At 33.0% G+C, this 21,007-nt stretch overlaps 1 protein-coding gene across 1 annotated transcript; it reads right to left on the bottom strand.

The window, feature by feature from the left end:
• Nucleotides 1-1,169: 1,169 nt before the first annotated feature.
• Nucleotides 1,170-13,023, bottom strand: LOC145268258 (noelin-3-like). The gene is made up of 3 exons (XM_080123604.1): nt 12,138-13,023; nt 10,092-10,439; nt 1,170-2,645 (listed from the first exon to the last, which is right to left on the bottom strand). Exons 1-3 carry the CDS (start codon nt 12,610-12,612, stop codon nt 1,846-1,848), a joined length of 1,623 nt encoding a protein of 540 aa, XP_079979730.1. The 5' UTR covers nt 12,613-13,023; the 3' UTR covers nt 1,170-1,845.
• Between the last annotated feature and the right edge of the window lie 7,984 nt (nt 13,024-21,007).

Here is a 21,007-nt window from a genome sequence, read left to right as displayed (position 1 = left end):
AATAATTTTGAACTAGTGCCATTATTGTTTTTCTTTGTATACTGTTTCAAACTTGCATAATTTATTTATTTGTTGAGTTTAAATTAAATGCTTATGCTTGATTTATTGTTTGAAATCCCTTTAATATTGTCTACCTTCTGGTTTGAGCAATATTCTTATAGAAATCTCAAAGATCCGAGGGGTATGAATAATATCGGGCACAAGTGTATATATATATATATATATATTAGTGATGGGACGATTCTAATATTTTCCTGATTCCGATACGATTACTGATACCGTGCTAAATTCCCGATTTCGATATAATTACCGATTCCGATTCTTTATAAATCTCTAATTATTTAACTATAAGATTTTCGTAAAAACACATGTTAAATATGCAGATATTTTCCTAAACATCAAAATACACTTGTGGAGGATGATCTATCGATTTTAGCTTTACTGGTATTTTAAAATCAATAAATATTTATTATTTATCATTATCACCAGCAATGGAAGATTTTGCTTTAAACAAAATCAAATAAAAAAAGACAATTAAAAGAATCGTTTTGGCATCGGAAAATAGGCACCAATCTTTTCGATTCCGATACCGATTCCGATACCGATTCCGAAACCTCTAAATTTTCCGATTTTTCCGATTCCGATTAATTGAACCAACACTAGTATATATATATATATATATATATATATATATATATATATATATATATATATATATATATATATGTATATATATATATATATATATATATATATATATATATATATATATATATATATATATAACATAAAAAATGAAGTATTGCCAGATGCACGATCTGCTCTTCTGAGAACCATCTTTTTATCATCTACTCCAACCCACAGCTTAGACTGATCGGGTCAAAATCGGAAAAAATAGGACCATCTCCGGTGTTACCCGATTAGTTGTTTAATAACCCACAAGGTATTTGGGCAAAACTATAGATAAATATAAATGTCTTGGCTATGCCTCGGTCAAGTCACATAAAACAATAACACCAGCAGGCGAAAATATGTTCACAAATAGGGGGGAAATTGCTGCTGCTGCTGCTGCAGCAACAACAACAACACAAAACAAAACAGAACAAATCGAAAAACACACACAAAACACCAGCAAAAACAAATTAAAAAAAATAATGTCACTCTATAGCTTCTACTATAAAATGTAATTATTGACAGATTATGTGTACACTGATAAGAAAAAAACATGTTTAAATTATTGGATGCGTCTGTGCTTTCATTACAATGTCTAACCGATAAAAGTGCATAATAGTTAACAATCGATAAATTATACAAAAATTAAATAAAAATAAAAGCAGCAAAGAATGTTCAACAAATAAAGTAGAATAATTCTTTTTACCGCCCTGTATACTTTTAACGCGTGGAAATTGTAATGTTCATTTTTATATCAGAATTTAATTTCGATATTCGGGTGACATTAAAACAAAAATGGATAGCCTAACTTCGGTTTATTTCGCTAAACATAGGCAGTTATGTATGGTTTAACAAAATCTTTTTGGAAAAGAAAGGGAAATTTCCACGCGGACTTAAGATTAGTGGCAAGGTAAGTTATTATTTATTCATTATTATATGGAGACATAACCTTTCCTTCTCTCAACACTTTAGTGATAGGTCGCCATCTTTTTTACGCATCTCAAAAATACATGTTAGAATTAAGTAAAAAATGTAAGACAAAAAACTTAAAAGAACAGTTTCAGCATGTTAAAAGTGTCGACAGTTAATTAAAATTGCGTTAGGTATAAATTATTAAAAGTGTTTATTTCTTTATCCATTTCTCGGCTGGTAACTATTCTGCACTTTTACCATCTAACCCTTTGCTCTGAACATAACTGGGTAAGTTTCAACTTGCCCGAAATTATTCCAAACATAAAGATTTTTGTCCATAGCGTTATAATCCAACATGGCCACGTTAACCCTTTCTTCAGTATTGAGAGTCGGCAAGGTTATTCTGTTTGCCCCCATTACGGTGTCCACGCCCGTTTTGGTGTTGTACTGGTATCGAATAAAGGCTTTCGATGCCGGGGGCGCTTCCACACCGTACAGAACTCCGCACACCATGAACGTATTTAGAAGCAGATTTTTAGGGAAATTAGTCACCCACGTCTTCTCAAGTTCCATTGTGACATCGTTCAGCTTACTAAGCACCACCTTTCCGTCGGCTTTCATCGTTGAGTACACGACCCAAAGGCCGTTTTCATCCACAGCGAAATCAACATCACTTAGGATACCGTTCTGGTAAGGATAACTGTTGTGAACACCGGCCTCTTCAAGTGGGTATTCGTCGATATATGCCGACCCGCCAAGGTCGTAACGGATCATAATGTTACTTTTTGACTTTAGACAATAGAGAGCGTTCTTGTAAATCACTTGGCCCGTCCCTTCACAATAGAAAGGCAGTTCGTACGTCTTGCTAACAAGCTCGTGCCTGAGAGCGAGTTCGGTGTCGTACTCGACTAGCGTGTTTGAACCAGAGTAACCGTACATTAGCCAAGTTTTCTCGGAGTTCTCTGGAATCACATCTCGCATTATACAACCTTTCTGGACGCCGACTTTGATGTTTCTGATGATTTTGCCAATCCCTACCAGTTCCTTCACGGCACAGTCACCTGAAAGACACAAATATAAGTAAACAAATTAATATTAAGTACCGTTGAAATTAAACTTTGTTTATGCCTTTACTTAGACAAGGCAAATTGCCACCAAAACATGAGGGACCGCTGTGAATTAGGGATCATGCTTACAGGGACACTCCAAGTAGGGAGTTGAGCAGCAAGATGTTTGTTCACATTGCATTTTGCATGTTGGCACAATCGGGGAAGCAGAACACATTGAGGAGATGAAAAAATCTGAGGGAATAAACTTTCAGAGTAGAAGGCTTTTTGGTATCGGGGGACCTCTGCAGTGAAGGGGAGGAATTTTGTTGCTTTTCGGGTTAATCGGGGATATTTATGTCGAGCGAACACCGGTGCTACGAGTACGTCAAAGCAAATTACATTAAAATATTTGTAAAACAAGCGCAGGGGTGTAATATTGCGGTATTAAGGCAGAGGTTAGTACTTGGTTGATGGTACGGAATAGCTTGGAGACTTTATTGGACCCTCTCCGAGAGATTTGTAATTGATGAACCGACTAATATGTGAGAACGGTATTCCATGCATGGCTTCATAGCAATATAGGATACTGTCTAGTGTGAGTATTTTTTAGTGCGATACAGGGAACCCACATTCTTTACAGCAACCTTAGCAATGTCTTCTATGTATTTGTTCAAATTTATGTTACCTGTGAATATTAGACTGAGTAGTTTAATTATCAGCTAGATCAATTCATCATGCTTTTTGGTCTGTATTTAGCCGTTATAAAATTCTGTACCCCCCGGAAAATTTTCAAATATATATATATATATATATATATATATATATATATATATATATATATATATATATATATATATATATATATATATATAGGGTGACCATAAAAAATGGGCCCCAACTCTAATTAGGTCCCATTTCTTAATGTTTTGTCCGAATGAAATGAAACTTTGGTAATAACTAGTTTATTATATTGAAAAAATCACATCAAAACACAAGGGTCTTTAGCCTTTTTTTCTCCGTTCTATAGCATGTGTTCTAGATGACTTCAATTCAGCTTTTGTTTTTTAGGTCACACTGTATATATCTATCTATCTATATATATATATATATATATATATATATATATATATATATATATATGTATATATATATGTATATGTATATATATATATATGCTTATATATATGTATATAAAATATATGTATATATGTACATACGCATACATATATTTTTATATATGTGTGTATATATATGCATATACGCATATGTGTGTGTGTGTGTATATATATATATATATATATATATATATATATGACTCTGATTTATGAAAGCATGATAGGTTTTGAAAAGAAAGGGTTGTAAGAGATAGCTTCGAATTTGGGGGTATCAAAACCAAAGCAAAATATGATGAAAGTAAAAATAAAATAGATAAACCCCATAATTTATTATACCATACCTGTTCACACTGAAACACTTATCACAATATTGTGTGGGTTTAAATATAAAAAATACCTTGTTAAACTTTGTGACATATTTCCATTCTATGGAGGTCAGGTGCGAACGAACACCCCATAATTTTGTTATACAATATTTCTTCAAACTGAAACATAATTATCAAAGTATACTTACGCAGATAGATATGAAAAGTCTTTATTAATGTTTGTGCCTATTTCCATTCTATGGAGGCCAGGCGCGAACGCAGACCCCCCCCAATTTTATTATACCATTCCTATTTAAGTTAAAACATACTTATCAAAATATATTATGTACGTCTATATCAAAAACACTTGTAAACGTTTTTTTTTAATTTTTACTTTTTTTATTTCAATACTTTGTGGACCAGGCGCGTACGCAGACTCCACAATTTTAATGAATCATCATTATGCCAGATCAAGCATACCCATTCCTGTCTCTCGATACCTCTTCTAGCATTATATGTGATCAGTTTTCTATAATAGTCAACCATATAGGAGCCTATTCGTGACCAGACACATACACACAGACGGTCAGCTTTATATATATATATATACTAGCAAAAGTACCCGTCGTTAACTGGGTGCAAAAACAGCCTACAGAAAATGGACTATGATTTATGAAAGTATGATAGGTTATGAAAAGAAAGGGTTGTACATTTTGGTTGAATTTGAGGGTATCAAAACCAAAGCAAAATATGATGAAAGTAAAAATAAAATAGATAAACTCCACAATTTATTATACCATACCTGTTCACACTGAAACACTTATCACAATATTGTGTGGATCTATATAAAAAAAACCTTGTTAAACTTTGTAACATATTTCCATTCTATGGAGGTCAGGTGCGAACGAACACCCCATAATTTTGTTATACAATATTTCTTCAAACTGAAACATAATTATCAAAGTATACTTACGCAGATAGATATGAAAAGTCTTTATTAAAGTTTGTGCCTATTTCCATTCTATGGAGACCAGGCGCGAACGCAGACCCCCCCAATTTTATTATACCATCCCTATTTAAGTTAAAACATACTTATCAAAATATTCTTATGTACATCTATATCAAAAACACTTGTAAACGCTTTTCTTAATTTTTAAATTTTTTATTTCCATACTTTGTGAACCAGGCGCGAACGCAGACCCTACAATTTTAATGAACCTCCGTTCTGCGAGACCAAACATACCCTTTCCTGTGTCTCGATACATCTTCTATCATTATATGTGATCAGCTTTATATATATATATATATATATATATATATATATATATATATATATATATATATATATATATATATATATATCCCGTTGTTGTGTGTGTGCGAGTTTATTTCCTCATAGATTCTGAACAGCTGAGCCATATATTTTGAAAATTTTACACAAAAGTAATTTATATGTCTGGCAGTGTTCCTAAATATGTTTTGTACAGAAATTCACTCAAGAAGTATCGAAAATCGAAAAAATCTGATCCTAAAAATAGTCTTTTTTCTTAAAAAAATAATAATTTTACAGTGGAATATTTTACGTTACTGACTAAAGGAGATTATAATAAAATATCAGCAAACCATTTCTTCTTAAAAATATCAGAGTTCTTGTCATCTGGAGATATAACTCAGTGGTAGAGGATTCGACTACAGATCGAATAACCTCCTGTGCAAGCCCAGGTGTACCTCACCATTTACTTTTAGTTTTATTTGTTAATGAGTTCAATTTATGGCAAAAGAGGAGGTGCAATTTAAAATCCCCGAAAATCATTACTTCGTTTGCATATTTTAAACATAAACATTAATTAGAAGTGACTTTTCCATGGCATTCATCGTTAAGCTCAAATATCAGCTGACGCGATATTGTAAACAAACACGGGCGGAATTTGATGCACGATGTTATCATTATTATTTTTTAAAATTTTTATTATTTTTTCGAATTAGTTCGCTGGGTAAATTATTACCCGTAGTACAAATATTCAATAGAGAATTGCTTATATATACGGCATATTCGCGTTGAAACACCGGTTCTCGCCAGATCAACGAAGTTAAGCAAAGTTGAGCCTGGCTAGTACCAGATGGGTGACCATTCTAGGCGCTGTATGTGCTCTACGCTCATCTCGGAATTTGTTTCTAGTCGTTTTGTACACTTCACTTGCCACTGGTATTTAACAATGCTGATTCGGGAGAGGTGTGGCTAGAGGTTGCGCACCTCCTGCCAGTAAGATTTCACGCGCAGACATCCTTTCCTGGGTAACCATAGTCTGTCAAAGACTGAGGGAGCCCCCAAAAAAGAGGATTGATTCTATAATATTTATTGATTTTATAATAATACGTACACGTTCTAAATAAATTAAAATATCATGTGGAAGCGAATGGTACGATGGGGAAATGCCGGGCGTCTAGCTAGCATATGCACACACACACACACACACACACACACACACACACACACACACACATATGTATTGTTTAGTTTGGTTTCCTAGATGTAGATCAACTATTTATAATGTATGTGTTGTATGCGCTTGTGTTGTTGTGTATATTAATTTATGTACGTAATTATATATATATATATATGTATGTATATCTCTCTATATATAATATAATTACATACATAAATTAATATACACAACAACACAAGCGCATACAACATATATATTATATATAAATATACATAAATACAAATAAATACTTATGCATTCCCAGAATTACTATAATAGTACAAATACAGACTTAAAGAAACAAATTTGAACTAATATATAAAAAGCAGAATGTATGTGTGTGTGTTTGTATGAGTCCCTAATCGGATCGAAACTGGTACCATCTGAAAGAGCGTTGTCTCAGTCGAATATGTGAAAATTAGAAAAAAAAAACAATCAATTATTTCGTATAGATATGATCGTTTAAAAGAAGGGTGGGTCGCAAAATATCGTTCCTGCTTAAACCACTTCGGCAACCACACATGCGCATCGAGCATTCTTTCTTGAATTAGTTGAAATGAAAAAAAAAAACACAACATTAATTCGAAGACGTCGCCGTGGAGCAGTTGATATAGGGGCCACGTCCTAACCTCCGGATTTCACGTTAGAGCCCATGTAACGGATTGATATTTTTGTTGTCGAAAGTTTTAACATTTAAACAGGATCATTTCGCTTCTTCTTTATTTTCTTGTTTTTATCTCTTCTTTTATTTTTCCATGCTCTTTTTTTAACGCCTCGCCCTTGCTCAATATCGTTACTACGCCACCTCTACACACCCGGGCCACGCCGGGTACCTCCCACTAGTCTATTATATAAATCTCACCTGTCTGCTTCTGTATTTGTGTGTTTGTGTGTATGTCCGCTAAAACTTTTGACACATGTGAATTAGGGACCATGCTTACAGGGACACTCTAAGTAGGGAGTTGAGCAGCAAGATGTTTCTTCACAGACACTGACAAAATTGGTATCGTTTGAAAGTTCAGTCCTTCCACCGACAAAATATCCAAAAGCTGGCGAAAAAAAATCATTATTTCACCGTCAACTAAATCGCTTTCTACAAGGAGGGGTCACTTTTTTCGTCGGCATTCGAAGATCGAAGGTAGGAGATAATACAAAAAAGTTGTAGTCGTATAAGTGAGGTAGTGATAGGATAAAAGTGAGTAAACGCCTTGCATTATCACCATTAGATATAAATTTAAGTAGATAGTATAGGTAATTATAAACTTAGGTAAAATGTTTTAAAGGATATAAGAAAACGAAAATCAAGAACGTCGATATAAATTTAATTATATTAAAGTTGAATTTAGAGGGTATGCAGGCGACCAAAGGGTGTGATTTATAATGCCTTCAATTAATCGATATCTTTATTTTTTTTTAAATTTTATAATAAATAGTTTTTCTTTTAAGCATAGAAAACATGAGGAATCTAAGAATTAACAAGATCTTTTAAAGAAATTCACATTTAACAAATGGTGTAAGTTTGTTCTTTATTAGTTATTGGTAATATAAAGAAAGTGAAGTTTTATGGTTATAATCTGGATTAAAGAAGGGGCATTTATGGCTTATGTATATCTTTCTTTGAATGCATTTTCTGTCCGACCAATATGATATTTGTTTATAGTAGGATCTCCATCTTCTTTTATATTCGCCTAGTAAACAACAGTTTACAATGTTATGATTTAAAAGCGACATGGTCTCCTGAAAGAAATCAACATTATTCCAGTTGTGATAGAAGCAACTGGCCTAATGAAAACAAAATCTTAAGAAATTTCTGAAAACAATCCTTAAAGACTATATGGACTCTGAAAAAAGCATATATTATGCTTGTTGTGATAGGAGTAACTGACCTAATGTTAAGAAAAGCAAAGGATTAATACAGTTGAATGGGAAAACATAACAAAGATATCAGGACCAAAAGAAATCAACATTATTCCAGTTGTGATAGAAGCAACTGGCCTAATAAAAACAAAATCTTAAGAAATTTCTGAAAACAATCCCTGGAAGACCAAACTGGCACAAAATACAGCGAGCAACCATAAAGGGAACAACATCTATCTATTGGATATACATTCAAATTGTGATAAAATCAAGTTCCCTTTGATCCCTTAAAACTAACCAAAGTAAAATCATAAGAAGAAATAGAATAAAACTTGGAAACAATCACAGGAAGATCAAGCTGTAGCAAAATACAGAAAGGGGACAGTCTGACTTGTTTATACAACTACATGTTTTGGGGTTCTTAATTTTATTTTGGTATTTTCTTTTAGAATTTTATTATTGCGATTTTCTATCATTTTGTCTAAATTATTACAATAATCACAGTTAAATTTAATAGTATTATTAAAAATGTGGAGAATGTTGCTAGGAGAAAATGTAGTTTAATAAGATTTAGAAATCTTTTCGTAGGTTAGTTTTAACCATTGTGTTAAAAAGAGGCGTAAACCAATCGGTTTTTATTTTAAGTCTTTCTTCTTAAGTCTATTAGTTCATAATGTATACTTAATGTATTCTAATTTTGTGTTCTTGTAATCGCTATCTGCTGGGGCAACATTATAAAAGATTTTGTGAGTGTCAAAAAGTTCTTTAGTTGACGAGTTATTGTTAATTCTTTAATGATGAATTTAAGTTTGATTATAGATATATACGCACACACACACACACACACACACACACACACACACACACACACACACACACACACACACACACACACACACACACACACACATATATATATAATCATATATAGAAAAGGGTTTGTGTTTACTATAACCTTTTTACGAAAATATTACGCAAGTATAAATCATGTAAAACATCTACATGAATATAATTACACGTAATAGTTAACTAAATCCCATAAGAAAACTGAAAAAAGAACCCCCCCCCAAAAAAAAACAATAGGGAATTAATTAAAGCGAATGTTTAAAAAATATGTAAATTAGCTTGATCGCTTGCAAATGAATGAAATTCCACGACTCATATATAACAAGTTGTATCTATTTTTTTAAATAAATAGAAAAAAGAGTTTTTGATATGAATATCAATACATGTAATCTTTATAGGAGTATGTTCATACTTGTGTGTGTGTGTATATATATATATATATATATATATATATATATATATAGTCGTATATATATATAGTTGTATGTATATGCATATGCATGGATATATATTTATGCATGTATTATCATATATAATATATATTCATATATATATATATGCATATATATATATGTATGTATATGGATATGGATATATATGTCAAGGTATGCGTATATACACATACATATACATATGCATATATATGAATATTCTGGTTTTTCATAAACTGATGTTTTAACTAATTGTACAATTTTATACGAATTTCTTTTTGTTTATCATTCTAAGAAAAATTATAGCCTAAAACAATATGGTTGTTGCAAGCGCACACCTGTTTTCTTTTCTTTTCTAATCTTTCATTCAATTAATCAATGCCTACAGTTCGAGAGGTCCTGATATAACGTAACTCACCTTTGAAATCTTTAAAATTCGAAGCGGAAACAGAATTAATTTGGTGCGAGAGAAGTTCGTCTTTTAATCCTGCCAACGTTCGTCCGAGGTATTGGACCCCCTTCTCGTGCTCTGCGGTCATATTTAGCATTTTCTCAAATACCTTTCGAGTGAATTGAGTAAGTGTGTTCACGGTGCTGGTCAATTCGGTGAGTAAACGGTTCTGTAACACAAAGTAATTGCCAACGACGAATTGCTGGTTTTGTAAGTATGAAAGGTATGCTTCCTTTTCTTCCTCGTTTGAGCCACCGGCCTCGTTCTTTATTTGCGATAGTTTTCTCAAACGTCGTTTCAGACCCATATTACCATCTGTAAAACGAAAAATTATTTGTTAGGATTAGGAAAAAGATAAAGATAAAAAGTTATTTGTCGGTTAAATATGGTATGCATGGAAACAAAGACAAAGGCAATGGCACATTAAAAAATAGAATATTTCGAGAAAAGAATCAGTTTGACGTTGTAGTTACTAAGTTGGAGTTCGTGTTCCCCGCATGAGCATGGCGCACACGGTTCCAAAACCCTTAAGTGGTTAGATTATGTCTCTTAGCTAACCGAGTAAATGCACCCTCCACCCTCGCTGGGTAACCTCCAACACACAATTTTTTTATTTATCACTCGCCTGAAGACGACTCATGAAAATCGAAAACTGTCGCGAGTACGGCAAATTTCTTTTTACACTCGAACAGAACGTTCAAACATTATCCAAAGAAGAAGAAAAAAAAGGATTGCAAGAAAAACAGGAATTATCCATGCTCTTAAATTATCAAGGCCCTGAGACCACTAGAGGATAAGGGTTAATGGGTATACATTAGTCAATGTGATTATAGCGTAGTAAACATAAGTAGTGGGAATTTTATAAATTGAATTACTTAGGGGGAGGGTTCATCAAGAACTTGTTTACGTTGGACTTGAAGACAATCAGATTGTAGTCAGCTGGAAAGCAGACAATCGGAAAAGAGTTTCACATGTGTGCAGTTCTAAGAAAAGCTTTGTTCATGGAATCTACATTTAGGTTTAGGCACAGATAAAGAGTGGGGAAAATTATTGATAGTGGTTTTGGCTAGACGAGTGTTAGAACAATTGAGGTATTGGTATTAGTTGGCAGGTGTATGACAAGGAAAATAGGAGTAAGTGATAAAGATGAACTTGAGAGAAAGAAGGATAATTCAAGGACTAGCCAGATAGGTTAGTTTGGAAATAAAGTCTACAGTCCGCTTAACCCGTCAGCACGTTAAATAAACGTAAACCGGAAATGATACTAAAATAATGTGGGATAGTAGACGTAGAACAGTTGAGATAGCAGGTCCAGTTGACAGAGATAGGCGAAGAAAAAGATATGAGAGGAATTGATAAACATCGACCTGAGAGAAAGAGGAACCAATAAAAACCTGGTCAGAAATAAGTTTTGGAAGTCAATTTATAACAGTCACCCAACACATGCCGTCACGTAAACCAAAAGTTTAACTGAATAGAGTGATGAAAGAATAGTTGAGAGTTATTGAATTAATAGATGTAGAACAGTTGAGGTAGCACAGTCAGTTGACAGGGGAATCCAAAGGAAAATATCGGAGGAAGTGATAAGGATGGCCGAGAGAGAGAAAGAGAGAGAGAGAGAGAGAAAGAGAGAGAGAGAGAGAAAGAGAGAAAGAGGAGAGAGAGAGAGAGAGAGAGAGAGAGAGAGATACATACATACATACATACATACAGACAGACAGACAGACAGACAGACAGAAGTAAAGATCTGGCCAGCTAGGTTCGGAAGTAAATTTCTAAAAGCTGTGATAAAAATGTACTTGAAAGAGGGATATATGAAGACCTGGGCATAAAATTAAAAACTGCCCAACACATGCCAACATGTAAAGCGAATGTTAAACCGAGATGATGATGACGATGACGATGACGATGACGATGATGTCTACAACGATGATAAGGACGATGATAAGGACAATGATGATGATTGATAATGACAATGGCGAAAAATGCGTTAACTTATTTTTGTATACTTACCTTTAATAGTTTCGCTTACATTGTTCAGGTTTGTAATAAATGAGATTAACCGGTTTTCAATCTGTGCAAACCTGTTGGAATTATTTCGCAACCAATCTAGATTTGGAACCGCTTTTATTGTCTCGTTATCCGGAAGTGTGAAAAAGATCCGCGGCACGTCGATATTACGCCCGTAAGCTCTGCGGATATCGTACTTTTTCCCGGACACTGTATATGAAGCGTCTTTCCCCCTGAAACCGTTCGACGACGCCTGCATTTTTTCCAAAGTAAAGTTTTTCGCGGCACTCTGTCCGCACACGATCTGCAGAAAGTTTTTGTTCAGGTTGAAAGCATACACGCAGTTCTGGGATCGGAAAGTATCTTTCTTCGCCGACACTTTGACTGGTTTAACTGTCGCTAGAAACAGGTGAACAAGAACACAGGAAGTGACCACCGTTTTGTATGCATAGGTTGTAAACCTTTCACTCGCGGCCATTTTCTTTTCTTCAGAGACCAAAAAATATTAAATCAAATTCGTTTTTAGTTTTTTTGGTAGATGTTGATCATGTTGTATTTATATTCATATGCTTAGGCAATGTATTTTCTGGAGTCTCAGTTTTCTTTTTTAGTACGTTCAGCTAGTAAATATGTATCCGTTTGTTTTGAAATATTGGTCCGAACAAACAACACGAAGACAGCTGTTATCGTCATAACATTTATCGTTCATCTGGGAGAATTCTAAGCAGGGTAATTGGAACCGCACTGGATGTCCCCATCTTGTTTAATTTCGCCATTTAAAAAAAAAAAAAAAAAAAAAAAGATGAAAAATAGAAAAGAAAAGTAAGCTGAAAAGAAAGAAGACGAAAAATAAAATACATGTCACACTTTGACGTCATCCGCTTTGTCTATTTTTATTTTATTGTTTCTGCTGTGTAGTTATGGTACTCCTCATCCTCGCCCCCTTGTCGTTGGACACCCTCTTTTTATCCCCTTTTCTCCTTCATCCTCTCTACATATTTCCTCCTTCTCCGTCCTCTTCCTCATACTCCTTATCTTTATTCCCCGTCCATCACCGCATATAATTGTACATCTTTACTTACGCCTTATTTTTAGGCGCCTGATAATTTCCACTTGAATAAAGCAAATCTAAATCCCGTAAGTTCTGCAGACTTTATATTCTTAAGATACGTCCACTGATAATAAAAAAGTAATGAATAACAAGAACAGCTATTCTTAAGATGCGTTCACTTATAATAAAAAAGTAATAAAAACAACAACGGATATTCTTAAGATAGTCCACTCATAATAAAAAAAATAGAAATATAAACATGAACAGATATTCTTAAGATACGTCCACTCATAATAAAAAAAATAGTAATATAAACATGAACAGATATTCTTTAGATACGCCCACTCATAATAAAAATAGGAATAAAGACAAAAAACGGATATTCTTAAGATACGTACACTCATAATAAAAAAGTAATAAAAACAAAAACTGATATTCTTAAGATACGTCCACTCATAATAAAAAAGTAAAAAAAAAAAAAATAACAGGAACGGATATTTTTAAGATACGCCCACTCATAATAAAAGATCGTTATATAAACATGAATAGATATTCTTTAGATACGTTCACTCATAATAAAAAAAATAGTAATACAAGATGCCTTTCCAACCCCCTATATCCATAACAAATAGCACCCTACTTGAGAATTCTACCTTTAAACTCCTCGATCCAACATTTGCAGGCAATATGAACTGGAACAAATACATAGAGGACATTGCAAAAGCTGCTGCAAAGAAGATGGGTTCCCTCTATCAAGCTAGAAGACTACTCACGCCTAAGAGTATCTTGTACCTTTACAAATCCACTATTCGCCCATACATGGAGTATTGTTGCCACATCTGGGATGGTGCATCTGTCACTAAGCTCTCCCTGTTAGATAAAGTCCAAAAAAGAGTTGTCATTCTAATCGGTCCACACAACTAAACTCCAGCCCCTGTCACATCATCACAATGTTGCATTACTCTGCCTGTTTTACAAATATTTTAATGGAATGTGTTCTGATGAACTTGTTTCACTTGTACTCCCTCGACGTACATATATCCAACAAAACCGCTTAGCAATAAAATCTCACCCCTTCACTATTGTTGTCCCTAAATGGCAGAAAGCTTTCTATTCTAATAGTTTATTCCCTCGAACAGATAGACTTTGGAATTCCCTTCCTGCTGCCTGCTTCCCTTGCTGTACTGATATGCAGAAGTTTAAATGTAACATAAACAAATATCTTGTTAATCTTTCCTAGACATGGCCACAAATAGTAGCCCCTTATGCACAAGTGGCGATATGCTTTGTAAGGGGTGAACATGAGTAAAAAAAAAAAAAAATAAATAAATAAAAACATGAACGGATATTCTTAAGATACGTCCACTCATAATAAACAGAATGGTTGTAACCGTTTTTGAAAATGTCTTCAAGCTGTAATTGATTATATTGATTAACCCTGATAAGATCTAAAATGATGAACATGGTTTTGTCTTGAATTATGGCGGTTATGTTATGTGTATCGGGAATAGGGTAATGATCTAATTTAGTCACAGAGTTGAGTGCCCCAGAACTCAGTACGGCACAATACAAATCGAAGGAGTCTGGTTCAGCCCGCTGATAGTGTATAAGAGCGTGGATACTTGTATGCAAATACCGAACCCTGTGCGAAATGACGTCACGGCAAGGAAAAAGAAAAAGACTATAAAAAGAAGAAAGAGCACGTTAGAAAAGACGATCACGTTAGAGATGCGGATGACGTTCAAGAGCACGTTCAAAACAACGTTCGTAAAGACTTAGGCCAGAGAGGAGAAGCACGATCACGGTTTAATCGGGTAAGTACCCGAAAATAAATGTCGTTGTTACAAACAAAAAAAGAGTCGAGTTATTACTTATTCTATGTTCCTTGCGACATGTGTGGGTAGCGTTACAATGGTGCACTAAGGTCAGACCCTATAATCATCACACATTCGCTATGAGCTCTTTGAGCGTAAACGTATCGGAGGCTCAATTACGATTTGATAAATTGATGATACACGATTTCATTTGATTAGTTAAACTCGGTTTTTGCTAGACATTATTTTTCCATTGCCAACCTTCAAGCTATTGTCAATATGATGTAAATATTAGATACTAGCATTAGGGGTAATAGGTTAGAATTAGAGTTAGAATTAGGGGTTGCGGTTTAGGATTAGGGTTGGCATTATAGTTAGGGATTAGAGTTAGGGAATAAGTTAGCGTTAGAGCAAAGGTTAGAGATTAGGGCAAAGGCTAGGGATAATGGATTAGTGTTAAAAGTATTAATTAGAGATGAGGTTTAAGGAATAGGTTAATGGATTAGGTTTAGAGTTAGGTATAGCTTTCTAATTCTTGTAAATCTTTGCAAAAGTTTGCCCAACCCTAAAATATCAGGAGCATCTTCTGTAGTGACCTTTGTGATGATTCAGAACGGATGCTAATAACTTTACATTGGTCTTGAGATCAACCAGACACACACTTTTTATATTACGGACTCGTAACATGCTCATGAATGTGTAGCGTAGTATAATGTTCATGTACAAAAAACAAATGCGGTGTTAAGCACGTTTGTATAAATTTGGTGAAAAATTCACTGGTTACCTATGGAAAATATTAACACGGAATTATATATACTTTCATAACTTACTATATATATATATATATATATATATATATATATATATATATATATATATATATATATATATATATATATATATATATATACATACATATATATATATATATTCTTAATACCTACAGACACTAGTGTTTCATACTTTCGGGAATCATCAGTGTAGGGCGACACAATTACTACCGACCGGGAGATTTGAACCCGGCCACGAAGCCATCTCTGACTCCATATATATATATATATATATATATATATATATATATATATATATATATATATATATATATATATATATATATATATATATATATATATATATATATATATATTTACCCTAATCTCTAATCTTTGCTTTAAAGCTAACCTATTCCCTAACTCTAATCCCAAACTATAACGTCAACACTAATCCTAAACCGCAACCCCTAATTCTAATTCTAACCTATATATATATATATATATATATATATATATATATATATATATATATATATATATATATATATATATATATGTGGAAATATGTTTATTCAATAAATTTCACCTTTTATTTATACCAGTCCTTTAATTTATAAAGCTCGATGTAACAAGCATATAAAAATAAATGACAAAATTCTAGATTCAAATTTTCAAGATGTTGATCATCTTACCCTTTATTTCGTTAAGTACGGTGACATGCACAATATATATATATATATATATACATATATACATATATATATACATATATACATATATATACATATATATATATGATTAAGAATTCTCTGAAAAACAACTTTAAAATAATTAAGATGGATGTACATAACTGGGAAGCGCAATATATATATGTGTATATATATATATATATATATATATATATTACATATATATTACATATATATATATATATATATATATATATATATATATATATATATATATATATATATATACATACATGATTACCACTTCTTGACAGAAGTTTGGCATCTCTTCAGTTAAGTGTTATGCGTCTATGTGCACGTAGGGGACTTTTTTTAAATCCAGCTTTAGTCCTACATAAAAGTGACATAAAAATTTACCTTTTTGTAAAGATGATCGCATAATAATAATATGAATGCTCCAATGTTGTGTCAAGGCACTTTTAGATTTGCCGATTAAACCACAAATATGACAACTTAGCATTGCTGGATGTGCTGTGAAATTTTTCTCATAATACTGTCATTCCCGTGTGTGAGTTCAAATTATTAACAAAACCAGCTTTTGACAAAAGGTATCTGCCATATATATATAGTGCACTCCAGTTCCTGTTGTAATTTCTCGGACATGATATTTTCGTCTTGCTGTCTTAAAACACATGTTGGTCTTCAAAAATCTCACAACTTTACTTGATGATTTTTCTCCACAGTGATCGATCATTCGCTTGGGTTTCCCAGTTATTTACATCCATCTCAAATATTTTCAAGTTGTTTTTCAGAGAATCCTTAAACCCTTTTCTTGGTTTATGTTGTGGTCTTTTACCTCTATCTATCCCGCCATAAAAACAGCTGTGATAGAAAGTCTTTTGTTCTGCATCCTAACCAAGAGTCCAATGCATCTGATTTTGAACGATTTACATTTCTATACTCGTACTATTTGATCGTTCTACAACTACAGTGTCAGGCATTAGAGCCCCTGCGTTTAATATTAAGTATTCTCCGAATACAACTTTGGTGAAAGCTTCCCAATAACTTGAGATTCCTTCTATATGTTATCCAAGTCTCTGACCCATATAGCAGCGTAGTGATGACACATGCTTCGTAAACACTTAGCCTTGTTTTTGATGTGATTCCCCGATCTGACCACACACGTTTCTCCAGTTTGTCAGAAGCAGAACTGGCTTTCGCTAATCTGTGATTTATCTTAGCATCAAGTGTACAGTCCTTACTCAGCATACTACTCAGATATACAAAATTGTGACATTTAACTTCTTACCATCAACCAAGATGTTTGGTTCAACATATGGTATTCCTATAGGAGGAGAATACTTAACATGTTTTCTTGAGGTCGATGTTCCATAATCATGTACGTGTCTGTTTCTGAATGTGAAACAAGGTCTGCATCATTTGCATATGAAAGTTCAAGAACAAGGTTAAATCGTTTACCTGATATGCGAAACCGAAATGTCACCCCAACATCGCAATTGTTAAAAGCATATAACTAGCATAACAGCAAAATATATGAAAAATAATGTAGAAGCAATATATCACCTTGTTTCACACCGTTTTCAACTGAAATTGGATCAGACAGAGATCCATTAAAGTTCACTCGGGCTTTCATATTATGGTGTAAATGCTGAAGCAACTCCATAAAACTAGTACGGCAGCCTAGTTTCCTAACAATCTTCCAGAGTGCATTGCGATTCATAGTATCAAAAGCTTTTCTCAGATCAACAAAACTTGATCCAAAGACATTCGTTGCTCCATAAATTTACTTACTAAATGTTGTATATCCACTGACTGAAGAACTCATCCATTATTTCAACATGACCTCTGAGGTCATCAGAACTAAGCTTGTCTGTGAGATTCATATTATACATCCATCATATTATTCTCATATCATTTCTTTCCATGCAACACATGTCTTCAACTCTCTCTAACCAAGTTTGCTCCATATTTTTTCCATTAACTGTCACACAGAGAATATTATGTCCATTGTGCCATGACCAGATCTAAAACTACATTGATACTCTTGGCTGATAGAAGAACAAATCCATTTTAGCAAATGATTTAACAACATCTTTGCTAAAACCTTTCCCACTGCTTCAAGCAAGCTAATGCTTTTATAATCACCACACTCAGATTTTGACCCCTTTCCTTTATAAATCGGCATCAATATTGCATCAATCCAATCTTGAGGGATAGCATTACCATGCCAAACAGCAAAGATGAGTGTATGGACTTCGTCGATAACGCTATCACTCCAAATAGCAATAATTCAATAGGTATCCCATCAAGTCATTGTGCTTTTTCCTTATTAATTTCTGTTAATGTGCTTTTGGTCTCATCAATGTTGGGATCAGTTATCATCTCATCAACGACCTCCTTTTGAGGGAGACTATGAATACTTCAGACGGACTATCAAAAAGATCTCGAAAATGTTCTGTCCATCATTCCATGATCCCCTCAACATTGTTGAAAAGGGCAGAACCATCTTTGGATTTCACAGGTAGCAATGTTGGAGCTTGTCTGATTTTGAATATATATCTTTTGAATTTTTGCGGTCATAATCTGTCCGGATGTCTGCTGACAATTTGACCACCACTTGTTCTTCATTCGACGTGTGTCATGCTATACTTTTAGTTTTGCTTCTTTATACACTTTTTCTGCAGTTATTTTAGCTGCGCCATTTGAATAAAAACATATCCTCTGAGCCTTTTTTTTCTTTTCCAAAAGAACTGTTGATTGTAGAATCATTTTAATCAAATCAATCCCCATGTTTGGTTTACTTAAAGCCAAGAATTTCAGCTCCTTTGCAATAAATATACTTGTGACTTGAATCGTTCCCAAGTTCCATCAAATGAGATAATAGATAAATAAGATCCTAAGAGTTTCACACTCTTCCTTATTTTGTAACTTGGAGTTTCCCAGACTTATTTTTGTATACGCATTAAAAATTGTTGTAGATTTTTGAAAATTCAATATGTTCTCGCTACCCATCTTATGAGATGACTGAACAATTTTTTTGATTTCACATTGCAATGAACAACTACAGAGGGGAAAAATGCCACAATCTATATATATAAAAATGTAAATTTGGTTCGTTCTAAACGAATAAAACCATATTTCTACGTTACCAATTTATTTGAAATTTTCAGACAACCCATTTTTAGAGTCGAGGTATGTTTTTATGTTATTAAAATAAATTTACCTCGCGAATTATTAAAATATTAAAAAAAATAATTATATTTTTTTAACCGTTACTGCGAATCTGTTCTGTTGATAAAACTGAACTTCCGGTTCGATTCATTTCACAGCCACGAATTGACGAAAGATTTCATTTTCTGTTAACTCGATAAGTAAAAAAAAAAACAAAAAAAAAACATATTTCATTTGTTTATCTTCCAAATTTTTTAATTTACACATCTTTTCTTTATTATATAAGGCCAAAAAAAAGTTTGCCGCTTGCTATGCTAAAACAAAGTTTTTTGTTTTTATTTTTCTAATTTCAAAATATGTTGCACCATTATTGTGATATTTAATTTGCAGTATATTTCAATTTAACTTTTATCATAAAAAGTTTGAGTTTATGATTTGTTTCCTGCAAAAAAAAAAAAAAAAATACCCTCTCTGAAAAAAAAAAAGGCAAAACTAGCTGATAAAATATGTAAGCCTTCTGGGGAGCTAACCGCTTCAATATAATTCCAGAAACATATAGTGAGAAAACACGGAACATTTTATATATTGAATATACTATATTTATAATTTTTTTATTGTAGGATTCTCCTGATCTCGCGGGGTTTTTTAAATCTCAGTTGACAACATTGCATCACTAAAAACACACACAAAATGAATGCCGACGCTCAAAGTGTGTACACATTTTGACTCCTCCCTTTACTTAAAAATTCACAAAAAATCAGGAAATTAACGAATTTTAATGAAAATTGCAGTATTTTTCAAATAATGATCGCAGAATATAATGAACTAATTATTTTTACTTAACTCTTAGTGAAAATGTTTTATTTTGTTTAAACAAAAAATACCTTTACTGAAGTTAATGTTTTCAGTAGTAAATAAAAAACGCAAGAATTTATTTTTGCTTTTTTAAAAGCATCGTAATTTGTAACAATAAAAAATAATTTTTACAGTAATATTACGAAAAAAGCCCTAAAGTCCGTATTAATGAATTCGATATAACTCGAAGAAAAATGAATTCTCGCATACTATTAAGGAAATTAAAGATTCAATTAGATTCCTATTTCAGTCACCTAAATTATTTAGGGTGAAATGAGTTTAGGAATTTATAGCCAAACCTAAATATTTTTTTTTGGTAAATATCCAGATACGTTACTACAGAACACCGACCACTCTAATTTGTTTGGGGGGGATGTGATTTATATTTTTCGTGTTTTTATTCAATGTAACATATTTATTCAGCTCGAAAAACATACAGTGTTTACCGATGTATTGGAAAATTCAAGATGGCGTCTGATTCTCTCTTTAACACGGTAAG

The sequence above is a fragment of the Euprymna scolopes genome, chromosome 43, assembly GCF_053919585.1.
Source record: "Euprymna scolopes isolate OS-2025 chromosome 43, ASM5391958v1, whole genome shotgun sequence".
NCBI lineage: Eukaryota > Metazoa > Mollusca > Cephalopoda > Sepiida > Sepiolidae > Euprymna > Euprymna scolopes.
Note: the sequence above shows the minus strand (reverse complement) of the source record. Positions and strands in the feature narration are given on the sequence as shown.